This window comes from Drosophila santomea, chromosome X (assembly GCF_016746245.2).
Source record: "Drosophila santomea strain STO CAGO 1482 chromosome X, Prin_Dsan_1.1, whole genome shotgun sequence".
NCBI lineage: Eukaryota > Metazoa > Arthropoda > Insecta > Diptera > Drosophilidae > Drosophila > Drosophila santomea.
The window spans coordinates 8,035,850-8,053,820 of NC_053021.2; the positions used below are offsets into that span (position 1 = coordinate 8,035,850).

The 17,971-nt window shown below is 38.7% G+C and overlaps 1 protein-coding gene across 4 annotated transcripts in view; it reads left to right on the forward strand.

The window, feature by feature from the left end:
• The window catches only part of LOC120457107 (AF4/FMR2 family member lilli), a 37,858-nt gene that overhangs the window by 9,606 nt on the left and 10,281 nt on the right, over positions 1–17,971 (forward strand). For 2 of the 4 annotated variants that reach the window (XM_039644314.2, XM_039644316.2), the window contains exons 2-3: positions 14,631–14,755; positions 14,892–15,289. In XM_039644314.2, coding sequence (XP_039500248.1) covers positions 14,631–14,755; positions 14,892–15,289 — 523 coding nt within the window. Of the gene's footprint in view, positions 1–10,535; positions 11,154–14,630; positions 14,756–14,891; positions 15,290–17,971 lie in introns of those variants that run through there. The other 2 variants (XM_039644313.2, XM_039644315.2) reach the window with 2 other exon arrangements.

The following is a 17,971-nucleotide window of genomic DNA, read 5'->3' on the forward strand; positions in this document are numbered from 1 at the left end:
ATATACGGAAATATGTACACATGCTTTACGAGTCCAGTGGAATGCTCTTTGAAACCGCAGGGCATTCACAGGTCGTTGGCATACATACTACTTTGTGGCTGAGCGTGTTTTTGTTGCTTTTTCGCTTTGTGTTGTGAAATTCGCGAGCGCAGACGTCTAATGTACACATTTGTACATATGTACATATGTGATCACCGCCGAATGTATCTGTATCTTTTATGAGCTGGGCGTGAGCGGTGTCTGATAAGATTTTGTTTACCTTTCGCTTGGCGGCTGTCTCGCGATTCTCTCGATTTTTCGGCACTGCCAAATATACATATGTACATCTGTACGTATGTACGTATGTATGTGTGTATGTATAACACTTACGAGCTACGATTACGAATTCTATGAAAATTGCTGTCGAGAAGTGAGAAAACGAGTACATGCGATACAGCAGCTATGACGAACACTGCGATTTGCTTTGGCGCTTCGATGATGTCGGTTTTTTGATTGACGATCGCGATTGAGCACAGTGTTCAGCATCTTGAAGAGTGTACACATACATACATATGTACATATTTGTGTGTATGTTTAGGTCGATTGTGAGTGCCTTGCCTGGTCGCTACTGTTGCTGTTGTTATTGTTTATTATATTATATTGTATTATTTTTTTGTTTTTGCTGATTGCTGGCTTTTTGTTTTGGCCCAAGTCACGTGACATGCGCGTGCCTCAGTTGTCCGCCTCTTCTGACGCGCTCACCATTTCTTCGCAATTCTTCGGGCTCTTTTCTTCTCATTTCGACCGTTTGTTTCTTCACTTTCTTCGTCTTTGATTGTTCCGTAATTGTTTTCGACAATCTGCACGAAGTTCATCATTCAAATGTTTTAGAAACTGCGCTGCTTTTCATTCATAAAATCAAATAAAACGGCCATTCATACAAAAATTAGAACTTCCTTTATTGTTCCTGCTATTTCATACCAGCCATAATTTGAATGTTCATAAAACGCTGGCGCATACATTTGTACTTATGTATTTTGATATTGCTTTTCATTTTTTGGAAATGCAAGAAATATGTGCTCCACGAATTATGATGACTACACTCATTGCTCTGCCGTTCTGCCGTGTATCCCATTATTGTTGATATTCTGCAGGAGAATTCAAGTTAAGAATTATATGGTGATGTGTGTAAACAAAAACAATAATAAATCGCACAGCGTCAAAAAGAAAGAAGCAGGCAAAAAACAGAAAATCCGCAGAGGCAGAAGAAAATAAGAATAAGACTACTGGGATGAAAGATTTGAAGGCTGTATGAACGGAAGAAGATCAACTGAGATATATGTATATAGAAGACGATAGAGCAAAAAGAGGGGCTGGAGAAATGTATTATTTAGCGCATTTCGTGACATTGCTGGGAAGTTTAGTCATCCATTCGGTCTTATGAATTGATGAAAACGCACGACAAGCAAACCAAACTCAAATACATCAATTAACAGCAATTTATTCAGTTCTTGATTAATTTACTCTTCGTTTTAGACACATTTTTCTCGGTCCATTCTCTTTATTTTTTTTTTTATCGACGAGAAGAGAACTCTACCCGCAAAATATTAGTTCTAAGCTCCAGCCGAATAAACCATGGTAAATGGTAAATTTCTTTTGCTAACCTAATCATATTTACGGCATTTAAATATGTAGAAAAATGCTGATCAATCAGCTTATTGCACAGCTTATACAATTTATTATATAATCATTTATTGTTAATCAAGTATTTCATTTTGCTTTTCGGTTTCAAGCTAATGTTTTCCCGCTTCATTACTTTAACGAAATGAAAAATTACATAATAAATGATAGCTATCCTTTTAAATGCTTGCTTACTTTAAAGCCTATTTTTAATTGATCTTTAGTGAATCCCCGCAACTAGATGGTATGCTAATCAATTTAACGCGCAAATGCAAATTATATTTTGCCCCTTTGTTATTACCGTTCGCTTTTCTCTCCCCTTTTTTTTCCCATGAAGTTCCCAGTGGGCGTGGTCCATTTGCATATGATTAAATGTAGTGCGGCCACGATAATCAACCATTTTGCTCTGCTGCTGTGGCCAAAATAAACCAGGGCCAAGGTGTTGTCATGCCCCGTTATCAAACCCCCGACCATCCACGTGATGCCAAAAAACAAGCGCCTGCCACCAGAAACACCCAAACACCCACCCAGAAACACCGCCCACAACAGCCATAGATGTACATCGCTATAGTCGACGAAAATAAACATAGATCCCCCGGAAGTTCGGTATATGAAGCACAACAAAATAAATGAAAATATGAGCGAAACCCGAGCAGAGCGCTTATCAAATTTGCCAATCTCTCTCGCGCCTTCAATGTTGGGGGTACGCCATTGGGAATTAGTAGTCGCCCATCTCTCAGTATTTCGCTATGATGGTATGCGCTGATATGATATGATATGGTGGTTCCCTCGAACACCTACCTTGCCTTTGCTACCCCAGTCCCCCGCCTTATCGCTGTGTCTGTGTCCAAGTGCGTTTGCATAATCTATGAAAAAGAAATTGAAACTGGCGATTAGAAGACACGCGCAATAATTCCCATTAAGTGCAAGAAGAAGCAGAAGTGAGATTAATTTTTAAAACATCGAACATGGGAACATGGAACATGGGAAGGAACTAAAGATCAGGGGTTCTCAAGTGCTCCTTCATGGCCTTTTAATATGTGCTGTGATTCTTTTTAATTGGCCAGCGATGTGGTCTTCAGTTTCTATTTATATTTCTTTATGGACATACGAAATAAACGATCACTTGCCTCTTAAATACAATTTCTACAATTTAATTTCATTCGAAATGAAAAAATTCCAAAGCAACGTTGATCATGTGAAGCAGGTGGTCAGAGTTTAGTTTCACAGAATTACCCACCTAATTATGTATGTCTGCGATCTAAATACAAGTGTGTCTTGTTTTTGCATTGAACCGAAGTAATCAGCTCAAATTGTACTGTTATCAATAATTGAAACCTTTAATTATGCGGTCTGTTGATGCTTTAAGTGTTTCCGAAGGATTTCCGTAAATTGTTGGGCTGCTATCGAAGTATTAAATATTGCCTATCAATACAAATCGGATCTAATCCGATTGTAATACTGCGATAAACGGCCATTAGTACAACGAGCATTTCTCATTTATCATTTTATATAAACAGACGGCTACTGTTAACGTTAACGCGAACGTTAACGTGGCTGTTACTGCCTTTCGGCCACTGTTAAGTGAGCATGCGTTTAACAGCTGAGATGGCTGGACGGCCAATGCGGCGTATGCGTGATATTTGCTACTGCTTTTGCCATTGCTATAATTAAATCAAAATGTAGCGTCAGCAAAGCAATTACAACAAATTTAAGCAAATTAATTAAACAATACAACAATAAAACGACGAAAAAAGAAGCACTAAACTCTTTTTCCTTGATTGTTGTTTTTGTGTGTCTTTTGAAGTTCAGTGGCGTTGTTATTGTTTCTACCAATTGTTGTACGTGCAACAGGGGAATAACAATTTGATTTTTGCGAGTTTTCTGTCTGTTGATTTAACTTTTTTACGATCAGCAGCCGCCGTAAAAAAAGCGCCATAGGCAAAACGTTTTCAATAACATTTCGTGTCAGGTGTTTCGTTTTTTTTTATTGCTGTACAAAACACTAATACTGTTTACCGAAAATGTAAAAAAGATTTGCTAACAATTTCAAACGGCAAAAGCAAGCATATTCTCATGGTTTCATGTTTGATATTCTCATTTCAAAGGTTTGTTTTTTCGATATTCCTTTCACTAAAAAGAAGCACACATTTTCCTTAGTTTAATTGTGTTAATATAATACAACTAATACAACTATTCAAAATAATTAACCATTTAGCTTAAAAACAACAACGTGCCGCTGTGGAAAAAATTCTTTAACCAAAAAAATTTGACCAATATGGTTGAAACGCTTTTTGTACGCATTTTACTTTTCTTTTATTTACCTTTGTGGTTAGCGTTTATTCGTGGCGTCGCCAGTCAGAAGGGATTTGGATAGGTAGTGAAAAAAAGGGAAAAGGAGAGGAGGAATCACGTTAATCGATACGAAATAAATCGTCCGAGATCGTGATTAGGCATTTATCATGATTAAGATATTGGACTACGTATATACATATGTATTCATGCGATACATCGCATAATGTACAGCATCCGTTGGATGTGAAAACATTTTTTTTTCGGTTTTTGGAGCTATACTAATTAGAGTGCCAATCGAAACAAATCGAAGCGCGTCAAATCGAATTAAATATGTGTCTGTCCAGACAGTGGGGTTCGTGTGGCGAAATTTAGAACCGTAGTTCTCCCCTACAATTAAAAAAAAATTATATAAAATTTTATTTATTACTTCCGGACCACAGAACATATTTGTATAGCATGGATTGCATTCTTAGTAGAATAAACGCAAAATCCCTTAAGATTAAGTACAGTTTTCCGCCTATTACTGTAGCTCTGGTACAGTGCTTTATTTTCCCTATATGCATATATTTTTTTTCGTTGCAACTTCGGAAACTGGTAAAATTCCGAAACAAATGAAACATCGTATAAATAATTATAGAAGCCAATTGCTCCTGCAGGTCAAGTAGCTAATATTGTAGTTGTTTTGTTTTGTCGTTGTTGCTGCGGCTAGTTGTTTTTGTTGGTTGTACTACTGAAACTACTGATGCAGGTGATGAAACAAAAGTACAATAAACCGTATTAATAAGTGCAGGTTGTAACCTTGAACCTTGACAAATACCCGAGTATATTGTATGTGGTTGTTGGTTTATGATCGTTGTTCTTGCTGTTGTTGCCTGGCTGTGTTCATTGCTAAGGTCGCCACGCACTAAAAGTAGGGTATAATATAATACATTCATCGGAACAGCAACAACAATCAGCGAACACAACAATCAGCAAATACACGAGATGTAATCATCATTTTTAATTTTTTTTGGGCTTTCGAGGGGAGCTATTCTGTCAACGAACAAAATGTTATAAATTATACATCGCCGAGTGACAAATGTGCGAGGTGGTCATTAAATATGTTAAGTATTAATTCAATTTCAGCGCGAATCGGGCTAAGCTTACGCACTGCGATTTGGGATCAATTAGTGCCACTATCCCCAATCGAATCTAAGGAATTTAGAATTCATTTTGGAGGTGTGAAAACTTGGAGTGGAATAGGTTTTCTGATATTGTCTAGTGCTATCAATAAAATTGTTCAAATTGGTTCGCTTTCAAGGCAATCAAATTGCTTTATTACCATTATTAAATTACATATTAATTGTTTTGTTTTGATCGTCTGCCTTTTTCTTATCCTCCTAGTAAAAAGGAAGCGCCAAAAGTAAATATTCAGGTTTTTATTATGTATTTTCTTTGATAACGCGCATAAAAAAATGGGCGTCAACGCTGCGTATGCGCATTATTAGGTGCGTATGCGTGAGTGTGGCTCTATTTTCATGTTACCTTCGCATACACGCTCCCACTTTTTCCCTTCCCCACATCCTCTGGCTGGCCCCCCTCCCCTCGATCATTTTCAATGCTAAGCCGAAAAATATCAAAAAAAAAAAAAAAAAAAAAAAAACTATCATCATTGGTTGTTGTTGTGGTTACTGTAGTTGTTGTTCTTGTTTTGATAACATGGTTTGAGGTGTGCGCGTGCTCTCTTTGCTCTGTCGAGAGGCTCTGCCGACTGCGACTGCGCTGGCTTTCATGGTGACGTCGGCGTTAACAATTTACATGTGTTGTACGCCGTGTTTGTTTTGTTACTGTTATAGTTGTTGCTAACTTTTATCAACACTTTGGTTTTGGCACAGTGGGCCTGCTAAAACCATAATTTATAAGATACCTTCTAGCCATTTCGAAATTTTGTATACAATAACTTATTGCTAAATTACACCATTAACAGTTTTAATCAAATACCTTCAAAATCCTTTATAATATTACCGTTCTGTTTTATTTTGTACCACTGTACGGCCATCGGCAACCAATAAGAAATTAACGCCATTGCTGATACGGTTATTGTTGTTGGCACGATCGCTTGTCGTTTCGCTTCGTGAGTGCTTCGCATACATTCGGAAAATGAGAGCGCTTGCTCTCTTTACAGATGTCCGCTACGCTCAAGCTCACGCTCAGCTGAGCCACTCCACTTGACTTGTGGGGCCAAAGCGACACCCCACCAGCCCCTTTCGTTACGCGTGACTCTGGTGTGACCAAATTTGGGGCAAACGAATTTCGTTTTCGAAAAAAATTCACCGTTAAAGCTGCATACGAGAATTTAATAGCATTTAAGGCCCGAAGATGACGAGAAACATAAGGAAAAAAGTGCGTTAAAATGGGACAGCAGATTATTTTTCTGTTTTTCAAATAGCAATCAAATTAACGACATCTAATGGATGAGATTAAATTACCCAGAAATAAACTAAAACTTGTTGGTGTTAAGCTTTGCCTTTTTTGGTCACACTTGCTAAATAGTTGTTTGCGCCCAAGCGAAAAATTTACACAAATGCACTGGAAAAAAAGAAAGTGCTTACAAGTTTTAACTTTATCATAAAATAATGGGGGTCATTGTAGTTACTTGCATAACGTTCGAAAGGGTAGCTTATCGCCACAATATAGAACATAGTGCATAGTTGATACTTTTTTTCTAGTGTACAATCTCTGGCACTCGTTTGTTTGTCTACTTATCAGCGTTCGTATGTGCGGACCTATGTTGGTACTCCGTTCTGTAGAGTGGCCCTGACTGTCTGCCAGTGACCGCAAAGCGAACGTGTGCTGTCTAGTGTTAATTAACAGCCACGCATCGCAGCCAAACATGAAATTACACACTTTGGGATGGACCGCTGTAGGTAATAAAAAAAATTGGGAAAACTAAAGTCAAAGAAAATTACCCATACGACACGATGTCTCCTAGTTCTGAATAATCAGTTCACATATACAAAAATTATTATACTGCAATGAAAATTTCTTTTAATTTATGTCTTCTTAAGTGTTGTAGATTAAACGCCCTAAATTATGCAAGAGGTCCACTCTAATATAATGCGCATACGCAGCGGCGGCCCGAAGAGCGAAATAGAGCGAAAAAAGATGAAGATGGGAATGTGCAGGTTGCAGATCGATCTTTTGATTTAAATATTGATACCGCGGCTCTGTCTCTTTCTCTCTCTCTCTCTCTCTCTCTCTTGCCTTTCTCTCTTTTTGTGGCTGCTTTATCAATTTGCGTTTGCAATCAGTGCGGACAAGAACGGCAACAACAACAAATAGAAACTAGGCGCGCGCTCTGCTTACACACACATCGAAATCAATTAAACCCGTTGTCGTCATTCGGCCACGCGTACACTTGTTGCTCCATCTCAGTCGTCTCTTGCTCTCTCTTGGGCAGCTCTCGCCCCCTCCCCTATTCCCGTCTGCTCTCTGGCTATGCATGTCTTCATTCAGCATCATTCGATTCGATTCGTTCTTTTCGCCCGGACCGGACACTTCGAAAGAGAGAATTCTCCGGCTCGGTTTCGGATTCGGGTTCGAGTCTGCGCTAAAGTTATATAGCGCGCCCACCTTTTTCCGCCGCAGTCCATCGATCTCAGCGTAAGTGTTCGCATCGCCACTCGTCGCCGCTCTTCCGATTACGGGTCACGGTTTACGGGTTACGGTACGGTATTGCGGTCTTGCGTTTCGCGGCTTACGAACTACGGTCTACGGCTAACGGTTACAATTACGACTACGATTACGGCTACGAACTCGTGCTGAAATTTCGCACTTTTTGCTACCCGCTTTTTTTTCTGGTGTGATGTGCTTAATTAACGTTGATTATTTGAAATGTTAAAACTTGTGCGCCCTTTTATTACCAGCCGAATAATAATGGCCTGATCGCGGAATCTTAAAAACACAAATCTGCAATCATAGGGGAAAAACGATAAAAATATAAAATTAACCGTAAATCGAAGAAATTTAGCTAAAGAGACTATATATTTATAATAAACCTGTTTATATTGAGATGTATTTATTTCTTCGTTGCAACTCTTCTTTAAAGTCCACTACACTATTTGCGATTTCTTTTAAATGATAACAAAAAATTTTTTTTATAAAAATTAAAAGAAAGAACTATGTTTGTATTTTCTTATGTTTTTCATATACCTGTAAATTATTGATTTTAAATTGTTGATTTTGTCAGTTGAGCTTTATTCTCTGAACATCCGAGTTTATTTCTTACTTGAAGTTAATTTTTTTGTTCTCTAAAAATCTTGATTTAAACTATAAGTACTGTCTTGTTTTTGTTGTTGTTGTTTTTCGAGTGAGGCCCAAATAGCTTCTTTCGGTTGCTAGTGGTTTATCTTATCGGCATTTGGGCCGAGGGACAGAATTCGACGAGCGGACAGTCCCCGTGCGTATAAGTCGGCGGTTCCAGTCGCAAATCCCCAGAACCACAGACCACAACGAAGGCGACCGGAACCCGTCTAGAATCTCCCGAGCGCCAAAAAGAAATTAAATACAACACAATTATATACACAATTAATTCACTTTCTGTCTGTGAGTCCCCGCATACCGAATACCGCGTAAAAAAGCATTTGTTTATAACAAATTTAAATGCGGCCAATAAGCGAACAAGAGAAGCAGAAATAAGAACAAGAAATGATTATAACAAGTGATCGTAGAATTCGGTGAAAGATGTGATTTCAGGGCAGGCAAATTTATTGACTAAAAATGATCCCTAAACTTGGGCCTTTTTATAAAATATATATGTATAAAAAGTTAGACAGGAAAATGGTTTTACTATTTAACGCTTTTCAATTCAATTTTTGTAGAACTATCTTAAATGCAATTCGTTGAATAGTTTAGTAGTGCTTTTTTTTCAAACAGGTTTTTTGAACAAAATCTTTTCAAATTAAATTCAACGCGAAGATTTTTGAAGAGATTTTGCCGATCACTATCAGAAAACAAAGACAACTCAAATTTGTAGACAACAGTTTCTTGATCCGTGAAATTTCTGAGCATCCTAGACGATTTCCCCACTGATTTCCTGATCGTAAATTAAAAACGAATAATAATCTGAGGTGCGCAGATCAGATAAGATCAGCTTAGTTCTGCTACTCACTTGAGGCTCGTTTGTTACACGTTCAATGTGGGTCAATGAAACAAGATCATGATTTTTCACAAAACCAACGGCAGTCGCTACACACATTACACACAACACAGTACATTCGAGTATATAAAAAAAAACCGATTGCTGATAAATACACCGTACAATTTCAATTAGCATTTAATCATGCCAAGAACTTGCCTTGGCATTTGATTGTCAAAAAACCAAAAAAAAAAAAACAAAAATAATACCAGAATACAGACCAATCCATGCCGAAACCACAGGCCATTGAGGCAATGCCCAAAGGAGGCGGTGGTGGGGCTAACAGAAGAAGGGGGCGGGGTCGTCGGTGCTAACACACTTATCTGTGTCACCTCGATTAGTCGTTAAAGTCGTGTACAAAAAAAAAATCGGAAATGCACTGAGCGAAACGCTGTTAGAAAATCACGGAAATAGTATTCTTTATTTTTGAGGCTAGTTCCTATAACAGCATTAAATACTACATTTTTATTTAAGGAACTCTTTACATTTGGTTATGTTTTAAGCAAAATGTAAATGTAGTTCTGAGTGCTAAAATCATTGTAGTATGGAGTGTGTAATGTGTAGTTCCTGGAGACCTTGTGGAACTTGCCACTGAAAAGGGCTTTGCATTCCTGCCCGAAAAGTAAAAGGGCATCCAATCAAGTAGAAGGGGGAAGAATTTCGAGATCGTGTGGAACTCGTTTTCCGATTCCGAACTCTAACTGTAAACGTAGGAAGATTCATGTGGCAAAAAACAAAAAAAAATAAGATAATAAGACAGATACCAGGAAGCTGTTGAAGGATCACAAAAAAAAAACAAAAAGGGAAAACAGAAACAAGTTCAACTTTTCAAGGCGCCTTGGACAACGAAACCAGTTTTGGGAAAAGGAAAAATAATGCACTTAAGTCCCCTTGAGTCCTCAGCCCAATGCAACTTCTCCCCCGATTATCATAATCATTATCTACATATATGCAACAAAATGATCATTAAAGCATTGCGTTCTCCTTATTTCTGACTTCTCTTGTCGCTTGGACTTTGAACAGCGCCGGCTATTAAAAAGAAGAAGATGTGTGTATAAAAACAACATTTTTACATCGGTCAGTCGGATTCGGTTTTTGGCATCGAGCTGAGAAAACGAAATACAAAAACAAAACAAACACAAAAACCAAACCAAGCCATATGAATAAATAAATAAGCGAAGTGCCGAAACAAAACAAAACGAAACAACGCATTTTTCAACCTGTTTTCGAAGCGTTTTAAGTGCGTTTTACGAGCGTTTTCTAAGCGTTGCCAAACGTTCAAAACGCTGGAATTACAATTTTTGAAACGCGTTTCGTCGTTAGGGCCGTTTTTCCACAGTTTTTCTATCGACTTTTCCGCGACGCATGCATTATAATAAGCTTTATTTCATTTCTATTTAAATAGCTGGTAGATACAAACAATCAAAGCGACTGCAGAGCACATTTACCAACAAACAAAGCAACAAACAAACAAGCAAACAAATGTACAAAGTCAATCCAAAATTACAAAAATTAATTTAAAACACAAAGAAACAATTAAATGTGCCAACAATATTTACCAAATCAACAAAAACAATACAAGTCAGAGGGAAGACAACAAAATCGATGCCTGTAAACATAATTATAAAATATACTAAAAGCACTTATCCCAAAAAGAGAACGAGAAACTCGAGGAGAGAGTAGAAAGAGTGAAAGAACACTAACCGAAAATAATTTAATTGCACTACAAATAGCCATAGGAGTAAACTAAAGTTAATTAAAGTCCAGTGAAAATCAATCAAAATGCGTTTCACCTACAATCAGTATAAACATTACGAGTCCGGTTATCGGATTCCATCTAAAATGCATAATCTGAGCCACCATAATAACAGCAATAATAGTAATAATAATGGGGGTGGCCACAGCAACAACAATGGCAACATCAATGGCCATCACTATGCCCATCACAACAATAACAACAATGCCGGCAACAACAACAATACAAATTTCCAAGCCTATCAGCATCATTACAAAAGTAATTTCGGTAAGGATGTGTGTGTTAATAAGAAGCATAGAAAGTATCTTTAAGATATTTGCATAAGAAACGTTGTTCTGAATACTCATAGTTTATATTCAATGAATGTTTTATTAGCCCCAAAGTGCTGTTGTTCTATCAATTTTAAAGTTCCCCCATAAAGGTACGCTTTCGTTTCTCAAAAATTATGAGTTTCTCATATCTTGCTACGTTTTTCGATACATAGATTTTGGTAAAATGCCAGCTGACAACAAGAGTTGAACGTTTTTTATTTGCCAATTTGTACGCTTTATGGGCATTACGTACATATGTATATCCGAAATCTAGACATCGCCTTAATTGTACTATCCCAACATCCAATGCTAATGGCTGGCTTATCGGCAAACACGCCATAGTTGCCACGACAAAAAAAAAGCAAATCTTTCGCTGCGCCTCTAATTCTGCTCTGATAACATGTCATAATCGATTTGAATGGGTGTTCCATCGAGTACACCACAGTGATATTTCCTAGCCAGCCCCAAAGATCCAAACATCCAAACAGCCAACTAGCGATGTCGAGGCCCCCAATCTCCGATTACGCGAGAGGCGCCAATTGTCGCCGGTGATTCAATTCGATTCTCCATATCGACGGGTTTGGTTTTTGGTTGTCGGTTCTTGTTCAACGCCTTTAGCCAGTTGCCAAGTTTGGCGGAGCGATAAGATTACTAGCAGAACGGCAGAACTATTGCCAAGAAGCCATAGAACGAGACCCAGGTCTTTCAATCAAGCGCCGAACCACTTGACCAGCCCGCTAATTGGGTGCTGACACAAAATGAGATCAGCAGGAGAAGAAGTGATTGTACTAGCACTTGAACAAAATTTAATACTAATTTAATTCACTGCAACAAGGCAAAATCATAGAATATTTCTTTTAAAGCCGTTTGAAATGTGAAAAAGTTTCAAAGAACCAACTTTCAATCCAACAAATTGGCCGACATGTTTAGTTTCTCATTTCCGTTATGAGTTCCGTATAGTTTTCGACCCACTTGGCAAGGAGGGGCTCATCTTTCATAAAGGATTTCAGTGAAGGATGTACTGGAGTGGGTCAGACAGTGGGTTCAATACACTTAATTTATTGTTTTTATTGACAATCTGTTTTCGATTCACCTCTACAAAGCGGTTATTTCGTTCGAGGAGTCTGCGTTTAATTATAGAACTTGCAAATGCCCGCGACAACACCATCTGTGTTTAACTATTCAGGTTGATTCTTTACCAGCCACCAGCCAGCCTCGCTCTGCTCAGATCTCCGCTGGGGAATTGAATTAAAGGCACCTTTTTGTTAGCCTATTGTGTGGCAAGTCTGGTGTATCATCGTAGATAGACGAAAGTGAGTTTAGGCCTGCTCCGATTGTCATATCGTTAACGTATCCATTTATCTGTACTATCTGTTGTATCTTTTGTATCTGTATCTATATCTGTATCTGCATTTGTATCTGTATCTGTATCTGCATTTGTATCTGTATCTGTATCTGCGGTGACATGAGATGGCAGTTTAGCGCCTTGGAAACAATAGGCGCGTATCACCATAGCCATCTCCCACCCTCCGCTTCCGATCCGATCCCAACCCAACCCAACCAAACCCGTGTATCCGTCTTATCAGCAGCCGTACCAGGTAAAGCCCATTTGGCGGAATCCGTTCTGCGGGTTCCTGCTTTTCTTTTCTCACTTTGTGGCTCCACTGCAGGTAGGCGCGTTCCGCAAGCCCAACAATAAATGTTTGCCTCTTTGTTTGATTGCCAGCCAAGGTTAGGCCAAAAGGGTGCGGATCGCGTGGGTGTTTTATATTTTGTACTTATGCCATCACAAGAGCCAAAAGTCGAACAGATTTTCTCACCTCCCTCACTTGTGTACCACCTATATCTACATAATATCCATATTTTTCTTCTTCTATTATTTAGTGGTTGTTTTCTGTGAGAGCGCAACGCACGTCACCGAGGGATATTCGTAATTGAAGATCAAAGTTTGTTTGTTTTCGTGGCTGCTATCAAAGGCGCTAGTGTTTGCTCGATTCTTATCTCATAAATTAGCTCGTAATTGTTTAACGATTTTACCGGAATTAAGGAACGGAACATAGTTTCACAGGGGATTTCACTGGAATTAAATGGATTTCGAGAAGAGGGCGTTCGAGTTGAGTTTTGAGCTAATTTTTTAAGGTTTTCAGAATAACGCGCATTATTTGTCGTCATTTATTGCATTTGACACTTCTTTATATGTTGTTGTTTGCATTTGTTTATGTTTTCCTATTGTAAATGAATGGAATTATTATCTGTGAATGCAAATTAAACTCATGTAGTTGAGCCTGAAATCCTTCTTTCCCTTTTCCATTTCCAATTTCGCTTGCATTGTTATCTTTATGTTTTTTGTCTCTACTTTGGCCTGGCCTATCCCAACAAATATTTTAGAACCCAGATTACCCGCCCATATATACATATATGTATATATATGGGCGATATAACCGCTAAGAAATTATCAAATTTTGTTTGCAATTGATTCGCATTTTAATTAAATGCCCTGCGAAATACACAATACACGAAATACACATGTAAATTCAAATAAGGAAGCGAAAGCCAAATAAACGATCGCATACGCGCGGTAACCATAAAGAAACAAGGCTGCTTAAGGAGTGGACCCAAGTTGTGGCTTGTGTTAATGGGTTGGGCTCTCGTTTAGTTTGGTCGGGTTTGTCTGGCTTCCTTATCAGCGCACTCCGGCTCATTGTTCCGCTGGCTGTGATAATGTACAAACAGCGCCCAGCAAGATGATATACGTATGTATGTACATGTGTAGCTATACTTGTGGGCAAGAACTTCATCTAGAGCAGCAGAAAATAATATAAAATAAAATCAAATAAAATAACGCTTAACTGCTGTTGAAATTGAAATTGAAATGCGAAAGCGAATGCAAATGCAACTGGAAATTGAGCTTCAATTGAGATGAACAATGAATGCAACAGCAGTAGCATCAGCATCATTGCTACAATGACAGCGGAATCTACTGCAGTGCAGCTGCAACAGATTCTATGCTCAGGCGACACTAAACTGTAGGACTGTAGGTCTCCGGGCTTGCACTCTACGGCGGAGTTCAATGCACCCCATAGACGTCGCAGCATTATCAGTTTCCCCCTTGGCATATAACTTGCAACTTGCGAACGAACGGGCGTCACAGTCACAAATCAGACAATGTTTTCTTCTTGGTTCGCCTCTATCTGGATTTTAATTCTTTTGTGCTCCAATAAAGCCCAGTACCATAGGCTCTATGTGGGGAACTGGGAATGAGGCGATCATGTATGGGAGTTTTCACTTTGACCTGACTCCAATGGGCAGCAGCAGCAGCAGCATCAGCAGAAACAAAAGACACAATCAAACAGACATATTACTATATATTATATGTTATTATTATTAATCAATTAATACTAATCACAACTCTGGTTTTTTGTTTACATTCTAGGCATGAGAATGACCATGTCCACCAATTCCACAATGAGTGCGCGAATACATCGCAAAGGATTTCGCATACCATCGAAAAGACAACCGGGTAAGGGATTGCCCGGCAAGCTGCACACCATAACCAGGGTGAGTCAATCAGTAATTAAGCAAAAACCTAATTATAGTATAAGAAACAGGGTATTGGGAAATTAAACCCAATTCTTACATAGTTAGTGGCAAAGTTATTGTACTGATGGGTTCCATTTACCTGGCATTTTTCCAGGCGGGTCCTGGCAAAATGGTTCCTGGCAAAATGGTTCCTGGCAAGCGAATACCACAGCGACCCCATCCGCCGCCCTGCGACAACTCGAACGACAGTGGGCTGGGCTTCGATCAGCACACGGAGCTTAGGAGCTCGGCAGGCGTGGCCGATCCTGCGGCGAATGGAGGCAGTGGCCAGCGATCCAGTTTGCTGGTGAACAGCGCTTTAACCAACACAGTGGCTGCAGCAGCAGCCGCAGCAGCTGCCGCGGTGGCCAGCAACACGTTGCAGCAGCATCAGCAGCACCACCAACAGCAGCAGCAACAGCAACAGCAGCAACAACAGCAGCAGCAACAACAGCAGCAGCAGCAGCAACATTCACCGCAGCAGCATTTAATCAGAGCGATACCTGTATCAAGGTGAGTCACTGCCACTGCCACTTGCCCCGCAATCCAGAGACATATATGTATGTAGATATATGAGTATATTTATGCCCCCCTCAGTCCCAAAAGGTCTTCATGCGAGTTCATGCGCAGGCGCAACTCGAGATAATTGCCAGCTCATGATTTCATTTCGTTTTGCGTTTGATTCATGGTTTCGAGTGAATGAATACACCCACACTCTGATGCACAAACTTACACATGCGCGCACACATCGCAGATATCTTGTACGATGTTTAGGCTCCAATATTTTAGTATTATTTAGCAGATTGAGACTTTTTGATCGTCCGCATGTCCGCAATACAGAAAAAAAAGGTAACAGATTTCATATCTTAAACACTGGGGTCGCATATCATATCAACTTAAAGCTACGTGTATAATATGAACTTGTTCATAGATTTGCAAGGCCTGACTTTCTATTTACACTTCAGCAATACGAAAAATACATATCTTACATTACCACGAATTTAAATGGGCAATTTAATGTTTGTTTGTTTGTTTGATGGGATGATCGGGCTCAAATAGCTGAACCTCCTCCATAATGTCAATAAGTTCCAACTGACAACTTTATTAGTTCAGTTCAGTAATTGGTTTCGATAGGAACGCGTGTGCCTGTGCGTCGATCGTTAGAAATGGGATATTCAATACTATGGGAATGATATATGTATGTATGTGAAGAGTTCAAAATGAATATACGAGTATGTATACTACAAACGACAGCCATAGTTGGCCATGTTGCAAGTTTTGTATTTATTTGATTTCTAGGAAATAGGATTTAAAGGATTTAAAACCCTGAGACACTGATGCACATGTGTGCTTTAATTTTTCCACATTGTTATGCGAAGACTCTCGCCGGACAGGTTTTCTTTGTAGGTCATGGTGAATTTGTTTATTATAATTTAGTTTGACTCGATGCGGATTAAGAGATTTTGGATTCAATTTAAATTTGTACGATCATATGAGTTTCTCTGTGTGCGCGATCGCAATGTGTATCGTTGCTGTTTGTGCTGTTTTTTTTTTGTCATTTAGTAGTAGCTATTGTAATTGCATGGCTGCTATCTGTGTAAATCGCCGCATTATCTTATCAGCTTATCAGTTATTGCAAATTGCAGTTTGGAATCTGAAAGTGGGCAGAAGGCATAACTAGGTGGGCTAATTCAGTAGGTGCTCGGCTCTTGGGGTTGCCCCCTTATCTCTGAGAAATCCAGAAAGAAAACAATGGAAGTGTTTTGATTTTTATGGCGTTTATTTAGGGCTTTCGGTAATTACAGAAGAGATCGGTTAATTGTTAAGTGCTTGCTTTTTATATCTATCGACATTGATATGCTACTAAAACAAACTTTATACAGAAAGTTCTGTTTACATTTACATTTTTAAAACGGAATTTGAAAATTTCAAAAATTTCTTCTTAAATATTCATTTAGCAAAAGTTTTTTGGAGAATATTCTTTGGCACATTTGTTCTCTTTTCAATTTGTTTGCCAGGCACATTTGCCGCTGTTGTTTTTGTTCATCTTGCAGATTTGCACATTCTTTGGCGCTTAATTTAATTAGCATGCATGAAAATACGCATTTTTCTTGGCGCTCTGTGCGTCTCTGTCGCACTTTGGCCAATGACTTTTAGATGGGGGAATTGTTTTCTTGCTGGTTTCTTGTGCTTGATTGGTATGTGGACGCGATTACTTATACGCACTGTTGCCGCCGACCGCCTTGCGATTCGTGATTTCGCTTTGGTTTGCGCCGCTGCATTGCTTTGTTTTGCTTTGATTTGCTGTGCTCCGTTTATTATCAATCAGCTGCACTCTCAGTGCTTCATTCGCCCGATTTGGGTTAGGATTGAAGCGCAGTATCTGCGCGAGAGATTACGTATACGCGTTATGGATGCAGGCAAATTACGGCATGCGACTTTATCAGTTTTATTAGCTAATGTGCGAACCTAGTTCCACAATCGAGGGAATTTCTTGTGGACTTTCTCATGAGTAACATAAACAAGCGCATATTTTGCAATCTAAACGAAACTGGTAAATGGTAACAAAAACCGAGTCCATTGACATGAAACTAGATGCATTTGATTGATTGTCAACCAATCGTTTGTGGTTTGATTTTATCTAATTGAACTGCGTTGCAAATGCAAAACATTAAAGTAACTTTTAATTTTTGTAGAAACAAATTGTTTAGCAATTAGTGTTCAAGCGTTCAAAACAATATTGATTTTCCAGTCCATTTAAATGAAATCAATTCTCAATTCAGTTCAGGCCGTTAGTTCCGATCAGTTCCGTTGAGTTCCGCCGAGATCTGTTCAGTTATATTCGGTTTAGGTATTTTCTATTCAGTGTTGAGTGTTGATTTGGGTTTGTTGAATGCATTCGAAATGCAATCGGACATTGATTGGCGCTTTGGAATTCGAAATCTATTTGTTTGCAATCTCTATTGAGACAAACAATGATGGGCTCTCATTTATTTTATGCCAATTATAATGCTACTTAATAGATTAAATGGTATCCTGCCAGTTTTGTTTGTAGATAGGTGGCTCTCTATGCAGACATTTTAAAATGATAATTTTAAACTATTCAAATCTCTTACAACTTTGCCTAAACGTTAACGAGTTAAAGCCCAAGACAAAAACAAAAAAAAAAAACGATCCATAAATCGATTTATAAAA